The sequence below is a fragment of the Podarcis gaigeae genome (genome assembly GCF_964106915.1).
Source record: "Podarcis gaigeae genome assembly, chromosome: 13".
NCBI classification, from domain to species: domain Eukaryota; kingdom Metazoa; phylum Chordata; class Lepidosauria; order Squamata; family Lacertidae; genus Podarcis; species Podarcis gaigeae.
In genome coordinates, this window is record NC_139689.1 from 37,715,928 (window position 1) to 37,733,535 (window position 17,608).

Here is a 17,608-nt window from a genome sequence, read left to right on the forward strand (position 1 = left end):
AAGGGCATGGGGACAGCCACATGGAGTCTAAGAATGATGATAAAGTATATGGGTGGTGTGTTGACCCACCAGAACAGCAACAAAAGAGACCAACGAGGCAAACCAGTCATGCATTTCCCCCCCTCCATGGCGATAATAAATCGCTTCTACTAAAAGGAACCACATATATTAGTTTCCCAAAACAGAGAAACAAGAAATAGATGCTACTGAAAGAAACACGGAAATGTAGTCATCCAATAGTATTAATTCATCCAGTAAAAGTCGCAACAAATAAACAGACAAAAACCGTTTTAAAGCAGCTGTTCTGCAGAAAGGAGTGCTGTATCTTCCTTCCAAGCAGGGGGAAGAGGAAATAACTGTGCAACTAGGCCACTCACTTCCTGCCATCTATTCTACAGCATTTCAAGAAATAAAGAGGTCTGCTCAGCGGGGTGTACATAAGTGAGCCTTCCAGATTCACCACACTCAAGCAATTCATTGCCAGCACCCACTTCCTTTTAGTGTGGACGGACAATAGCCTGTTCCAGAACTCTAGGAAACTTTGCTGCTTCTATGCAGAAAAATCATGTTCTGTTCTGAACTTTCCTCTTCTTACTAGTAAACTGGAGATGTAGAAAATGAAGTGTGCTTTTATGCAATAGTGTGCATTGTTGCTCTGTAGAATATCATGAGGCATTCATTAGTGACAAGGTATGTTTTGTTTCTGAAGTAAATGTATATGTGAGAAATGAAGAGCCAGATTTTACACCCCTCCCCACTACTTTATTATAACTAGTCAAAACCGCAAAAACCTAGCCTACTTGATCCTATGACATAGCTGCATCGCAACAGGAACTGACTCCAGCCTGCAGCCTCCTCTGGCAAACCAGCAGAGGCTCATTTTGATCAATGGAATTATAAACACACTTTTTGCAGAAGCTACTTTAGTTCTGGGTCACAAAAAACAGAAGTTTTAAAGGAGGTGTTTTCTTTCATCACAAGTAATAACTTTTATACTAACACGCCCTTCAGAGGTTTGCATATTTAAATATAATCAATACAGCAGTAACCCAAACCCCTTAGTAAAATGACACCTAAAACAGAACATTTGTTTGTCTCGAAATCAAAACTAGGGCGAGCCATTTATTCCAAATTAAGGTACTTCCAAAACAGCTAGAAAGCTGAAGTACTGTATACATGAAGTCACATAAAACTCAATTACTGAAAAAATCTGAGGGCATGGCATTTTTATGTCTTAATAGTCAACACTTTGGACATGGTGCTTTCATTTTATGCTAGGACTGCACTAGCATAATAGGAGAAGCTAGATATAATGTTAGCTTGTGGAAGTTTCCCCTTCACACTTGAATCAGTCTTAGCTTGAAGGGGGGGGGGCGGGCAAATGGAACTGAGCTGCTGCAGGATGTTTCTTTTCATACATTAAGAATCCTTGAACTGAAGGAGAGAGAATTATACAATCTCTCAAATGGAAAAATTAGAGATGGAAGAGTTCTGAGTCAGCATTGTCCAAGGAGTTCACATGCCCACACAGCCATGAAGTTAACTAGGTAACCTTGGGCCAGTTACACACAGGCAGCTTAAGTTACCTCACAGAGTTGTGAAGACAAGGGGGGCTAGCCCACATCCATGCATTACCACCTCTGAGCTCACTTAAAGAGTGAGGTAACAATGTAAAACCATGCAAAATTCCATTACTGGAAGTCCGAGTCAAGCTTATACAGTTATTGATCAGTGTATTTTAATTTTTGTTGTAATCCTTACATTAACCCAGTAAAGTAAGGCAAAATTATCCCTATATTACAGATAGGGGTCAGAGAAATACTAATTAATTCACAGAAGTGGCAACAGTCAAATCAGGAGCTTACTAACTCATGGCTCTATCTTTATATGCTACACTAACTCTGTAAAAGTGGGGCTAACAGGGTATATCATTCAATCTAGCTTTTCAAAGACACTATTGACAGAAGATGCTAGGAAGTAAGCCCTTGAGATCAGAGCAAACATGCCCTGTTCACCCCACCTCATTGATGAAGGAAAGCCTCAGAGGGCAAAACCACACAGCAAAGGCGCCATTGGAAGGTTATGTTCAGATTGCCGTATGGCATCAAGGCAGCAAAGAGGAAGCCCAGCCTTCTTCTTACTGCTCTGACTGAGAAATAAGCTTACGGCCTGGCAGGAAGCCAGAGCATGGACAGAAGAAAGCCTGTATTAGACATGTTTGAAAAAGCAAGCTTACTCCTGCCAGCATAAACGTGGCCTTTTCCCTCCCCACTCCACAGAAAATGATAGGACATTCATTGTACAATTCCACTTTTTATGGCGGATGTTTAGAAAGGAGGGCCTTGTACAAGACTCTGTCAGCACTGACCATAGTTGGAATCCCCCCACCCCCAAAATATTATGCCAAAGAGTACATAAATTGGGGGTTTGGTCTCAAACTGCCATTTTACACACTTTATATAAAATCTAGTGTTTTATATTTGGCAAAATTCTGCACTTTGGTAAGGAGCAGTGTGTCTGAAGAGGAGATGAGTACAGGGAAACATGAGCATTAATTAAAAAAAAGGGCGTTCTTTATCTCTGAATCTCAAACTTGTGAGAATATACAGTATCTGTATATTTTAAATCTTGCCCTCACATACCTGAGGAACACACCTGGTCAAAGAAAACCTAGCCAAGTTAATCATATGCCATTTAACTAAATAGGAAGAAACAAGTATATGCATAAAAAGAGTTAAGAAAAACAGTGTTTTAAATAGCGTATATGCATGTCACAACAGCAACCATCTTAGAAGAGCCACCATCTTTTCTTGTGAGAAGAAAAAGAGGTCATTTCTTCTAAGATGGCATTTAACAACCTATATTTTTTCACTACTTCTATTATAATACTTTTAATTCTGCTGCCTGATTAATGGGGGGACATCAATAGCAAAGTGTTTTTTAAATCAATTAAATACTACAGACCTAATCAGAAACCTAATCATATTTTCCATTAAACTTTGAACCCTAGTTGGGAAGGTTTTTGTTTTGTTTTTTAACCAAAAGATTCATAGGAATAAACAAAAGAATAAAAATAAAAATTGTCCAGTAGCACCTTAGAGACCAACTACTTTGTTCTCGCTATAAGCAACACCAGCCAGGAATACCAGAGCAAAACAGCAGCTAGTAGGCTTGGTCTTTATTGAAGACTATTGTGACAGGACTCCCACCTGCCACAAGGTGGAACAAGATGGAAGCCCCAAACAAAAGAGCCCCCAAACTTTTATTAGCTGCTAATCCCCATGTCACACACCCCAAACTACATGACTCATACATCATGGTTACATCATGAAAGGGGAGGTCTGGTGGCAGTAATCTGAGCATCCTGGACCCTGCCCCATGGTTCTCCTTGCCCTCCACCAAACACCCATCAAGTGTAACAAAAAAGATATTTACATTTCCTTGTTTCCCATCCATGTTAATCACACCCTGTCTGGCACTCAGGTATCAGGATGCCAGGGATTATCACTCAGGCAGAGGGGCTGATGAGTAGCTGAGCTCACAGGTCTATATGAATTTCTGAAGTTTTCCCAGTGAGCCAGTACATAGATACATTTGTCAGTGAATTGTTACATTTGGTATTGTGCAGCAAAGGCCCTTTGAATAGATAGGAAGAAATTGTAATGAAGTGTTTCATGGGGACAAATAACAAAAGTCACAAAAGTGATTGTGCTGATTTTGGTAGTGGGCTGCATGTGCATGATATGTGCTGGAGGGGCAATCCCCCCCAACCTATACATAAATTTCTGCAACAGTGTCTAGGGTGCTACTGGACAATTTTTTAATTTTTAAAAATATATTTTGACTGCGTCAGATCAACACGGCTACCTACCTAAATCTAGAACCATAGAAATAAACAATTCGTGTTATCTCTCTTGACGGATGCTGAATGTGGCATGTGGTACAACTAAGCTCAGATAAACCCAGTAGCACCCCACCTCCTAAAATATCCTTGCTCTGGATATGGATTCTGGGTGCCCTTAAAGCCTCTCTTGAAGTTCTATCCCACATACACACTTCCTGAATTGCTGCCCATAAAGGGACAACTCCGTACTCTGCTGCTCTATCTAAATACTCAAATTTCCCACCCAGTGCTGCTGAAGTTTTCAACAAGAAGAATGGGGCAAGAACAAAGCTTTACCATAGTCTAAGCTACCTTCATGGGCATAGCAAGCTGAATGGAAAACCGAGGTTTGGAGGTGATGAACTGGAGGAGAGGAGGTCACCTTGCAGCCATCTTGACTATTAGTGACACAACCAGGAGCATGGCAATTGTCCTGGGGAATACAGCATCTGTCTTGATCAGGAGACCAGTTGTGAACTAAAGTATCCCATATCTCCAAACAGAAGTGGTGGTTGGAAGCATAAGCAAAAACACTGGAAATGAGGCTTTCCCAAGCATTTAGATCTGTCTAAATGAGCCATAAGCTACTGGTAAAGCACAGCTTCATCCTGTTTGTTACAAGTGAGTGGGTCTTATAGAAGCTGAAGGGGAAAATTAATTTTTCCACCTCTTGAGAATGCCAAGTAACAGACATGGGTCAAGGGTTGCAGGCAGTCACCATTTTCACAGGCTTTACTCAAACCCATGTTTATAATAGCAAACCACTGTGGCTAATCACATGTTCTGTTTGTTTCTTAAATGTATCTGTCACTTCTTAACAATATTCTCATCTCGCTTTCATCTTTGGACCAGATGATGTAGTTATTCTGGGCTGGATCCAGACTTAAGTGTGCTAATGGGACTGGTGGAAATCTACTTCCCACCACCTCCTACATCTGGCAGTCCCCGCTACCCACGCATGCAACACAGGGACTCAAGGGAATTTGCTGAACGGGATGGGCTGTGGTGTGGGGGCAGCCTCAAAATGGTTGGAGGCAACTTTCCTGAACAGAATCTTGCCACATACTTTCCCCTACACTTATGTATAACTTTTACTCCTTACCAAAAATTCCTAACCCTGACTTGCTCCCAAGTCTTCCCCGTCCCTAAGCCTTTTCAGAAAGCTTCTGAAGCAGCTTTCTTGACCCAAATATTTCCATGCCATTTCTTTTTATTATCTCCATTACTTTCCACTGCAAACTTAGTTTTGAAGATTTTCATCTTCCTGTTCTTTTGCTATTGTCACTGTTGATCTTTCCCTTTCATGTCCTCTTCTGAAATACTTGCTGCTTTCAGAGTTTTTCTTGAATCACGGCCACTAGTTAATCCATATATCCTTCTTGCTATCCCATGACTTTTGCATTATCCATCTATGCTTAAAATTACCAACATTCTAGTACTGAGCACATCACTTTGTGGACTGTGTCATTGTTGCAATCCCTTCGGTGCCATGATAAGACATATTTATTTGCCCAGGTCTTAAGTTAGTTTTATTGCCTTGCCTCTACTTGCTTTACAGCAGGAAAGGAGGAACATTTTGGGATGGAGGGCCACATTACCCCAGTGAAAAGCTGTCAGAGGCCACTTTTCACTAGTCATACATAATCATATATCACTGACAATCTCACACAGATTAAATTCTACTTCCCGTGGAAAGACACATATGTTAAATTCTTAGTAACTGCACTCAGGTTACATCTTCCACTTTCTCCAAAGACTTTTAAAAAACCAATCTTGTAAGAACGAAAGCTTTCCTTTTACCTGTCAAAAAAGTTCAGCGATCCCAGAAGAATACAATGTACAGCTGAATAGCAAACCTTGCCTTACAACTATTCAAAGTCTCAAACTTCAAAATGAAATTGCATCCCCAAAATTGCATGTAAACAATTGCAAAATGTATGGAGAACTTTTTGCATATTAGCAAAGTGCAAGCTCAAGTCTTCACGCAGCTAGAGTTTCTTACTTCCTACAGAAGATCTCCTTGCGCAGGAAGGAGTTGCAATTTCACATCTTGCAAAGGAGGTTGTAAAGAAAGTCTCTCCCCCACCTCCCAAGGCAATGGTACACTCTCCCACTCTTTTTGGTTCCCTCTTCCCCTTTCCCCCCAGCTAAGCTGATTGCACAGATCAGCTGTTTAACATGAAACAGCTGATGGGGGAGGAAATGCATCTCCCAGCTGAAGAAGTGATGGGTGAGAGGGGACAGAAAGGGCCAGAATAGGTCCAACTGCAGGCCAAATCTGGACTGGAGACTCCCCTCCCCTGTGCTATAGTTTCATTTTGTTATGAAGGATGTGGGATTTGATGTTTATACTACTGTATTTTTATTATTGTATACCACACTGGAATTTGTCAGGATAAAGTTCAGAATTTTTGAAAAATAAAATAGGTCACCTATCATGCTGTTGGCACTAGCTTCCTAATGAACAACAAATTCCATTCTCTCAGTCACTGACAAGGGTTTAGAAGAATACTTTGAAAGGATGGACTAATTAGGATTAATACCTCCACAGGTATCAGCTCAGCTTCTTTCCTTGTGTCTCTTGCCTGCCACATTCAACAATTAAATTGCATTGAGATTTCCAGATACATACAGCCCCTTGAAATACACTTTTCACTTGCAGCTATTACAGAGTAGAAGGGCAAAGTAATGTGAACACTAGCAACTTACGCATTGCAATACGGCTTCTTCTCATAGCCCTTGTAGTTTTTCATGTTGAGAGTCATCTTGCAGACCTCGCAGTGGAAACATGCTTTATGCCAAAACTGGGAAAACATGAGAAACAAGTGTTAATGTAGAAAGTTTTATAGTGGGCTACTTCTTCCTAGCTGGAAAATGTTTTTTCCCAGCAGTGGCTATTAGCCTCTAGAAATTACAATCAAGCATGCTGCAAGACGACTCTTTCTAGTATCCTGCAGCACTGTCTCTTCCAGAGCTTTCCAAACTTCAGGTAAAACACTTTTTAGATATGCATCATTTTGCAACACAGAAACATAGGTTTTACTAGCAAACCAGAGGTTAAACTAACCCCTTTCCTGCCCTGGGAGCATTCATGCAACACAGCTACACGCTGCAGCCGACACACTAACGTATCATGACACACAGTTTGGAAAGCTCTGGTCTGCTCCATTATGAAGGTCTGTTTAGACATATGCTTGACCAAAGAGCCTTTCAACAGCATTTACTCAACCCAAAAACACAGTGTTTAAAGTTTAAAGACAGGCTAGGGAAAACATTCCTTTGTATTCAGTCAATGACCTATTTGTTTTTCAACAAACAAGCATTAGCAGTTTATACAATGTGGTCAGCACTAACCAAAATTGTATTATATTGGCACATGATGAGCCTTAGGAAATATTTCCAACTCATCACCTGACTGCGAGTTCTCTCCCCACCCTCCCCCAACAGGAAGTTGCCATATGTGGCCTTAGCTCAGAAATCTAATCCTGATACGCTGAGGAAGGTCTCCTTTCACAGTAACTCTGAAACCACTGTAGTAGGCTTTCCATATGGTCTTGAAAGATAGCTCATCATGCAAGATTGATGCTAAAGCAGCCTTGATTCCCAGATGCTCCTCTAAATGAAATATTTTATGTCTTATAAAAAGCAGACTAGGAGAAAAGCTCCACACTGAGAACAGGTAACACAGAATTGTCAACCAGCAACTATTCTGGTAATAAGTAGAAATACAGAATTGTCAACCAGCAACTATTCTGGTAATAAGTAGAAATACAGATTTCCACAACCACATGGTGAGCTAGAGATCTCTTATAGCCAAGCAGCATGCCAGTTTGACTACAAGATACTGGATTTTGAGAGCATGAGCAGAGAGGCCTCTACATTTTGAAAATCTATGCTAATTTATCCCACTTTCTACAGCTTGGAAGTGCAATTACTCACCTCTGTCAAACAAGCGAAGCAAACGATCAGAAAGTCACTTGTTTTATCTTAAACACATTCTAAATTCTACAAACCATTCTGGACAGTTCTGAAAATTATTCAGCACTAACCGCTTAGGGGAAGGGAATATGTAGACTATTGTAGGAAATAATGCACATGTTCAGGAGTGGCACATCATCTAAATGATGAAAGGGATGTAATTATTTTCAAAAGTTCACATGCTCTGAGAAAATGTACGAGATCACAAGTATTTTACAATATCCTTCCAAAACATATTTTGTGAATGTTTGTGATCATGCAGAAAAGTCAATGGTTCAGAAATAAAATTATCTTTAAAAACCCAGACTGGGATATTAAGAAGAAAAAAGTTGGAACATATTTCTAAAGGTGGAGAGCAAGAAGTTTGGGCAATAATGCCTCTCTATGCCCCCTTCTTAGCAGCATGAAAAATAGAGATATGTCCGTGGGTATGTAAAAGAAGGGGCTTCTAAGCCAACACACTATCAAAAACTTCACAGGGACTCCTTTTTGGCTTTACTTTTCATCTGTAAGAGCTAAAAAAAACTTGACTTGAACAAACTTCTGTAGAAACTATCAGATACCGTGCAAAGTGAAGTTTATATTTTATGATGTGATTGTACCTAGTTAAGTTGCTCTGTCCACAGGTTCTACCAGCTGACCTGTGCTTCCTTCATGTGCAAAAATTTCAGCTTTTAAAAGAAATATTATAATAAGCAAATGCCAGAATTCTATTTAATGACCAAGATCTACAGCTAGGTTTGCTAGTCTTGTAAAACCAACATTTAGTGGTGGCTGCATTATATTGAAAATACGGTATGGTGTGAATGAGAGAGTACCACACCCAATACTTAAACATGCCCACAACCTAGCATGAGATGACTCAGTATTCGAGCAAAGCAAGCCTGTCTCACTTTGATCGCCCAGGGCAATAGATTTGCACCTTCACCTATGGCTGATGGCCAATTCCTCTTGCAGAAATGAATTTCTGTATTGTGCTCAACAGGCCCCTCTGGTTGCTAACAGGCAAAACTTGTTATTAACTCTTCCTGTTATGTAACCTTTAGCCGTTTCTAATGCACATATATGAAACCTTAAGATTTTCAGACTCATTTATGTTTACACATATTTAAAACTGCATTAGCAATAGAGAGCAAGGGTCACTGCATTCCTGGAATGTCTGCCAAGTTTTGTACCCCAGACTGGCAGACTTTTTGGTATAAGTAAATAGTTTAAGATTTGACAAAATCAGCTGTACCCATTTATTTATTTTTTGTAGTCTATTGCAACAATTCAGACTTTGGGCAATAACAAGTCTTTCATTACCAAAAGGATGCAGGGTTGCAGAGAGACTTAAATTTAACTTTTCTAAACCACAACATTTCCACCTTCAGTATGCATGCAGACTTCAGGCTGTCTAAAAACTGCATCTCAAGCACATAACCAAGGAGCACGCAACTCCAATACTGCCCCAAGACAAAAAGCTACTCAACCTTCAACATTAGCATTCTGTCAAGTATGTACTCATAGTTTGCAATCACGTACAAGCTTATCCCTGGGTAAAGCTATGTGGCTTAAACTTTACCTTAAACATAAAATGGAAAACTGAAACTAGTGTAGTGTGGGACCGTGCTCACACATTACTTCAGCTTAACAGAGATACTTTAAATCCTCAACAGCATACAAAATTTAAAATTCAACCACCACCCCCAGTCACAGAGGAAGCAAATGCTTGAAGAAATACAGCTAGTCAGCATTAAAATGTTCCTCTCACAGCGGTCTGCACACTAAGGAAAACCAGTAAACTTAAGACAAATCTACATTTCAACATCACCTGCCATTTGGATCCATATATGGAAGTTAACCTTAAATCTTCAGAAATGCTGTTTCCTTACATATCTGGCAATGTTCCCCTTTTTTTAAGGGAAATTCCCTTATTCTGAATAGGATTCCTTGCAATAAAAAGGAAAGGTTGACAGCTATGGTCTCCTTAACGACAGCCTGACACTCATCTTATATGCAATGCAACTCCTATGACCTACTGCTTTGAAATTAGAACACACAGATGTATGCCTTGAGTTCTGATGCTGACCAAGGGAGCCAGTGTGCCAGTTTCTGCATTTGCTGAAGCACAGAGATCTAAAACAGCAGTTCTGAACTTAGTGTTCAGGCTCAATTCCACACCAGTTCTATCAGCATTTTGTCAAAGCCATGCAAATCCCCACTATGAGATAAACACTACCGAACAGTGGGCAGTGATGTATGTGGGGGGATAAAATCTCTTCTTTTGTGAAGGTGGGACAGTTTCTTTCCTCCTCTTATTTCCCCATAAACATTCTTCTCTGAAACACTGGCTCAATTATTATTATCAGCAAGCACTAGTACAACTTGCTCTGAATGAAAACTAGACCAGTGACTATTCTGCATGTCAAATTATACCCCTTCACTGCATTCAATAAAAGGGGTTTTTTGCTTTCTATTGTTCACACCAGGAAACTCAGCAGGAACTTCAGCAACACACAGTTGGATTAAAAGACACTCCTCTACCACCTCAGAACACAAATATCTAATCAGTAGCTATAGCTTGTGGAAATATTGTCCGCTCTTTCCAAAAGAGGCACAATGTGTGGAGCTGGAAAACTCCAAATGCCTCACTAAGGCACCTAGGAATATGAAATTTTTAAAAGTCCAGAATGTGTATGGAGGTGAGGGGGGTACAATATAATCCTGATGAACCTGTAAACAAACCATGTGCTGCACAATTTGGAAATATACAAGACACACATAGCACAGTGCCTATAACCCAGGACTTCTGATTCTTTCTCTCCCTTTTAAAAACAACCCCTTCTTCTCAAAACATCCATCTTTAAGACTGTAGGAATATTTTGCATCGCCCCATCTGCATTTTGTATTAATCTAGTTAAAAAAACACACATTTTTATAGGACAGTCAGCAGGCTTATTTCTTTCAACCTATGCCTGCAGCATTCCTTGATAAAGCAGGGAGTGGATGTGATATTTTCTTTAAACAGAGAAGAAAGGAACGCAGGTGATATAAACCCTCTTCTGCATGTAATTGACTATCCTGACACACACACCCTTTAAGGTCTGATACTAGAGAACATGGCTTGGCAAAAAGCACCTGGGTTCAGAGGATATAAGAAGGTAAGTGGTGCACTTTTGTGAGAATTCAAGTTTCCTTCATCCACATGCCCCTTTTGCTTTAAATATCCAAACCAGATTAGGATTTAAATGAATCTAGTTTAAAGTGAATTAAAATGTATACTGACAGACTACTGCAAAGTGATGGTGGGATATGCCTACCACAGAGCTGTAGCTACAGGGCAGGTGGGCTGGCTAGTCACATTTTTTTGCCAGGGTGAAGGCTCCAGAGGGGCACCATTGAGGCTCCCAGCCTGTGTGTGTGCCAAACTGGGTCTTTGACCTGGCTGAAATAAAGCCTAGTTTTGCCCCTACCTACCACTCTGAAGAGAAAATGGATGCGGTTACACAGCTAAGTTAACTTTAGACTGGGAACAAGGAATGGGGGGAGGAAGTTGAATTTCTTGAATTTGGAGTGATGTGATTGAGATATTTGCATTTTTCAGACACATTTTTCTAAGTCTTACAAAATTTTGTTGGAGAAATAATTAGTGTAACTAAGACTAATTACACTTATTAAGAGCTACTAATTATTCTGGTATTGACAATCATTCGCAAAACTAAATCTGATCTCTCTTCAATCTTGGAATATGGCATAAAAGATTTAAAAACTTAAACCAACACAAACAGCAGCAGCAAAAAGGAGTAAGTCTGCCCTTTAAATAAATCTATAAAACCAATTCTAAGTTTTTAAACTCTGAAACACTGCTGAACAATCCATCTGGAGGGAGGAGGCAAGGGAACAGAATCTAAATGTGAAGCAGATGATAGCTTGTTAGTCCCTTTTCATTTTGTCTGTTGAGACACCCAGCTGTGTTTGTAACTGTGGAAAATAAAAAGCACTGGAAGTTCTCTTTGTTACTGGCTTTATCAGAAACTAGTTTGAGAACATTACAGGGGAAAAAGTTGAGGTGATGTGGCACTTACACTGCTTCTTAAAATGGGGTTCACACGAGCAGCTGAGAACAGCTCAGAAATTCCTGTCTTTTAACCTTCGCAGTCAAAACTGGAATAACTGGAATACCTCCAACACCACATTCAGCTGTTCCATAGATTTTTTTAATGGAGAAATTGAGAAGGTGCTTTTCTCCAATATTGTCACACAACCACCTCTTCTTGGACAGAAGACTTGGTAGAAATGCTATAAGCTATATAGCAATCTAATTCACCATCAAATAAGGAAAAAGGGAAACAAGGGGAAAGACAGGGGAAAGATAGACTGCAGATTTGTTTAGGTAAACTCAATGCTCACACCCTTCAGCTAAAGGGGAAGACTAGTACGTATTTGAGGGAGAGGGATTGGGGAGTACTAACAGTCACTACTGATAGGGAGAAAAGCAATCTAAGAGAGTGCCAGATGAATGATCTAAGAATGCATCTCCTTTGGTGATTTGCTGTGTTGACAGCACATGCTCTTTGCCTTTTCCCATATGTGTCCCCTAAAGCCAGATTCTTTCTCAAAAGGCAGACTGTTGTGATTCAAGCTATCTACTGGTATCTAAATATCCACAGTCTTATTCCATTGTTTTAGGAAATGGGAGCTGTCAAACCTACCAGGACTAGGAGTGAGACTACTTACTTGCTCTCTTGTGTACACACACACACTCTCATACACATACCTAATCTAAGGTTACCAGATTTTTTTCAATGAATCGGGGGCACTTTTCAACTTCAATGGATTTCGCATGAGGACTGATTTTGTAAATCCGTGGACTGTCCCCGGGAAACAGGGACGTCTGGTAACCTTAACCTAATCACTCCCAAACTATATCTCAACCACCATATCTGACCAAATCTCTGCATTCCTCAAGTTATTTCAAGCTTTGTCTACTACCAGCAACCCCGGAGGGGGGGGTGAATCTGCTGCCACAGATCACAGCCCTCCTTAAACATTCCCCACACTGTCTCCCTGCAAAGCTGCAATCCATTACTACTGTGCACCCCACGGCATAAAACATTTGAATTTTAGCAGCTGCTAAAACCAGGTTGCTCCTCATCACACCTTGCAGGAAATACACCACACTCTCTAATACCTTTTATATCCTCCTCAACACCTTTCAAAGTTGCCTCCTTGTCATTACTAGCACCCTCTGGGCATCCACAGAAAACCTCCTCCAATTCACCAGCCAAGAAACTCATTCTCGGGATGGGTGGGGAGGAGGGAAGAGATGGGGATCTGATCCCTAAACCAGGGGAAAAGCCTTGCACTCGTTCCTTTCAGTGAACAACCTGTTATTGCCACCTTTCTGGGTTGGGTGTGTGCGTGTGAGTGAGCGTGTATTACATACATATACTGTATACACACACACCCCTTTCCTCCAGGCTCTCTGCTTATCTGCCATGCCCTTTGGCCTACACTCCAATCACCAACCCCCCACCCGCCAAATAGCAACTCCCCCCTTTCTCTCTTTTATTCTGCCCCTTAAGTCTCCCATTCCCAACCCCTCTGACCCCCCCTCCGCTCTAGCCATTCATAAACCGCCCCCCTTCCTTTTGTGCCTTACACCCTCCTCCCCCCCCCCAGACCATAGACTCTCCCCTCCCACCAATTCCTCACTTTGGGGGCTGCCCACTCGACCGTCTTCCCCAAGAGACCTCTACACTCCCTGACATACACCTACAGGCTCCCCGCGACCCACCACACCCCTAGATTCCCCCCCCTCTTTTTTGCTGGGGTTGTTTCCCCTCTTCCGCCTCACCCACCACCCTCCCTGTTTCCCCACTGCTCCTGCTCTCCCCTTCCCCAGCTCAGCTTGAGACACGCCCCAAGAGCCTGATTTCAACCCCCCCCCAAGCCCGCTCCACAAACGCAAGTGGGGGGGGGAGGAAACCCGCACCCCCATTTTAGTTTGCCCTCAGCCCCTCCGTTGACTCGCAGCCCCGCCCGCTCAACGGTCGCCGCCGCCGCCGCCGCCCTCTCCTCACCCGGCAGCAGCACCCACCTTGTCGAGGCAGTTCACCTTCTCGGTCGGGTACACGATCTTGCCGCAGCGGGCACAGCTGGGGTTCATGGCGGCCGAGGCGAGGAGGAAAGCGTGTGTGTGTGTGTGTGTGGAGGGAGGGGAGAGAAATGCCTGCCCGTGTGAGGAAGGGAGGGAACCAGGAAAAAAAAATAATAGGGGTGAGGGGAGAGAGAGAGAGACCCCCGGGGAAGGCGGCGGCGGCGGCGGCGGGAGTTGGCCCCGGCTGCCTGGAAAACTGCGCCCGTGGCGAGGCTTGTAACGCAGAAGCGAGCGGGAGGAGGAAGAGGGCGTGAGGGAAAGAGAGAGAGAGAGGAAGGAAAAGAAGCCGCCTCGGCAACGGCTGGAAACGACTGAGGGGAGGGGCGCGGCCGGCCAGCCAGCCCAGTCAGTCAGTCAGTCGCTCCCTCACGCGCCTCCGCCCTCGACGCGCGCGCGCGCACCAGCCAACCGTGGGGGCGGCGAGGGAATGGCGCGCGGGGTTGCGGCGCGTGCGTGAGTGGCCTGAAGCAACGGCCAGACTAAACGAACACAGAGGAAAAAAAGGCGGGCGGGCGGCGAGTCGCGAGAGGGAGGAATAACCCGAAAAGGAGGCTAATGTCTGTCAGAAGCTTATGTGGGGGTGGCGGTGGCGGCGGGGATGACGGTGGTGTCTCTCTCTCTACCCCCCCCCCCAATCTCCTTATGGTTCCCCACCACAGCCGGGCTCTTTGGAGAATTAAATCTTAATTCCATGTCGTCAGGACTTTATTGAGTCGTATCTTCTTCCTCTTTCCCGCCGCCAAGTAAGCTGCGCGGGACTCATGGCTCCTGAGGAGAAATGGCCTATAGGATGTAGCGCCTGTCAAAAGGTCGGGTCTGTGGTCGTTCCGACCCTCCGCCGCCGCCCAATGTGCGCAGTGCGGGCTTACTCCCGAGTAAAACATGCCTAGGGCGCTAGGCTGTACAAGGTGAAATACGGCCAAACACACCCTCAGGCGGAGTCGGGCGTTTGTTTCTCTGTGGTGGCAACGTTTTTGAAATAATGGTCTGCTCTCTGCTTCCTACCACCACCACCGCGCCTCTTTTCCCTGGCGGCCTTCACGACATCGATCTCTACCTTTCTCACTTTCCTCCCCTGAAGAAGAAGGTCGGAGATGAATTTCCAGCAGGTGTTACTTTGCGGGACATGCTATACCTGTTGAAATGGCCGCCTGTCGTCTTGAGTTGCTGCTGTCTGCCCAGGGCTTTTAAAAGCAGGGGAGAGAGAAGAGAAGAAAGGCTATGTTTGACTAGGTCATTTTATTCTGGACTTGCTCAGTAAGTTGCCCTGGGAACGCGCTGAGCAGGGGGGTACAAAATGCCAAAACGTTAACAAGTAAGCAATAGGAAAGTCCAACATCAGGTATGGGGCTGGCAGAGATATGCTACTTTCCCTGCTTGGTAAATATATACCCCTCCCCCCCCCACACCTAGGGGCAAACTTTGATAGGTAGGTGAGCATAGCCACCTGACAATCACCTGATGTAATTTTGCATTGCAATGAATTAGTGAGGGCATATTCCTTTGTGGGCAGGCACCCTGGAAGACAGGGTGGGTAGAAGGGGCTAGGCACCACCCCAACATTGGCCAGAGGGGTGAGTTCCATTGTGGGAAAACCAGTTGTAAGTAAGTTAATAAAGAAAAGGGAGAGTTGCAGCCCACCTTCTACCACCCAGACTGCCCCTTCTTACTTGTGGGATCATAGTTTTGCTGGGGAAGGAGGAACCACAGAGCAAGAAAAGCGGGCAGGACAAGCCCAGAAAAGTGAACCTCTAGTTCTACAATTCTCTAATATTAAATGAATCATGTCTTTTCAATACAGTTGGGATGTCTTTTGCAATTTATTTTTAATTTAGTGTTGAACTTTCTGTCTGTCACCAGTGTTCCAATATATGGAGTTTGCAAATCTTTTGTCTCCCCTTTTCCTGTCCTATCAATATCTCTTGAAAGTATTACTGCTCCACATAGTTTAATTATTAATGTGTTTAAAGGTCTATCTACACTAGGTGTCCAAGGCAACTAAAAACAACAAAACATAAAATTACAATATAATTAAAAATGTACAAAAGATGTACAAGAAAGTGCAGGGGAAATCATTGGCTAAACTACTAAGACCAGAGCTACGAATCCAATAGCAACTAAATAATCGGGCCAATGGCTTATCTAAGCAAGAAGGGGTGTATTTATTTATTTATTTATTCCATTTCCTCTTACTCTTAAGAACATAAGAAGAGTCCTGCTGAATCATGCCAATGACCCATCTAGTCCAGCATCCTGTTCTCACTGCCTGTGGGAAACCAGTGAGTAGGACCCAAGCACAGGAATACACTCTCCTCCAGTGGTTTCCAGCAACTGCTGTTCAGAGGAGTACTGCCACTGACCTTGGAGGCAGAGTAGAGCCATCATGACTAACAGCTATTTATTGAGAGCCTTTTCCTCCATGAGTTTGTCTAGCCCTCTTTTAAAGTCATCCAACTTGGTAGCCATCACTGCCTGCTGTGGGAGCAAGCTGCATCATTTAATTGCCGTATTTTTTGCTCTATAAGATGCACCAGACCACAAGACTGTTTTTGGAGGAGGAAAACAAGAAAAAAAATATTTTGAATCTCAGAAGCCAGAACAGCAAAAGGGATTGCTGCGCAGTGAAAGCAGCAATCCCTCTTGCTGTTCTGACTTCTGTGATAGCTGCGCAGCCTGCATTCGCTCCGTAAGACGCACACACATTTCCCCTTACTTTTTAGGAGGGAAAAAGTGAGTCTTACAGAGCAAAAAATACGGTATTTGCTGCATGAAGAAGTACTTTCTTTTATCCGAATCTTCCAACGTTCAGCCTCCTTGGATGTCCGTGAGTTCTAGTATTATGAGAGAGGAAGAAAAAGTTTTTTCTCCACCTGCTTTTTCCATGCCATGCATCAATTCATAAATTTCTATGAACTATAAAGCCCAAATGCTGCCAACTTTCCTCATAGGGGATTCTTCACCATAAGGGTTCCAGAGTGGGTTTACAATAATATAATAAAACCATATTAAAATCAGTTAAAACAGTTCACAGCAGAGAAATAAGAGGAGGGTCCTATCAATATATCTCAGTTGTCAAAGGTCAGAGTTAAGAGGCAGTTCTTTAGCATATGAGGAAAGCTATTCATAAATGTGCCAGATGTACCTCTGTAGGGAAGGAATTTTACAACTTAGGAACTGATGCAGAACCATCTTCTGGGTTACCCACCCCACCCCCCAAAAGTCCTAGGGCAGTGGAACTACCAAGAGGGCCCCATCTGCCAATCTTAGCACTGAAGAGGTTCTTTAAGGAAGCAGTCTTCCAGATATATGTGGTCTAAGTCATTTAGGGCTGTAAACACTCATGTGAGCAACCGTGAATTGAATTGGCTGTCTTCACCTACTGCAGAAAACAAGACTTCAGTAGAAGGTTGGCTCCAAAAGAAAAGAAAAAAACACTCTAATTATGGTAAGTAGGGGGCATATTCCAGGAATCTCAGTACATGGAGATTATTAACCTCTTCCCATCTATGCCTCCTCCCCTGTAAATGACCACATCACACACCCATTATTAGGCTTGAAACAAGCCTATGTTAGGTTTCCTCATTAGGGTCTGAATTTGGGACCCT

General features: G+C 42.9%; 1 protein-coding gene across 1 annotated transcript in view; it reads right to left on the reverse strand.

The window, feature by feature from the left end:
- Positions 1-14,479, reverse strand: part of LASP1 (LIM and SH3 protein 1) — a 50,980-nt gene extending 36,501 nt beyond the window's left edge. The window contains exons 1-2 of the mRNA XM_083709883.1: positions 13,944-14,479; positions 6,593-6,687 (exon numbers count right to left, since the gene is read on the reverse strand). Of these exons, the coding sequence (XP_083566009.1) occupies positions 6,593-6,687; positions 13,944-14,012 (164 nt within the window). The 5' untranslated portion in view covers positions 14,013-14,479. The remainder of the gene's footprint in view (positions 1-6,592; positions 6,688-13,943) is intronic.
- Positions 14,480-17,608: the final 3,129 nt, after the last annotated feature.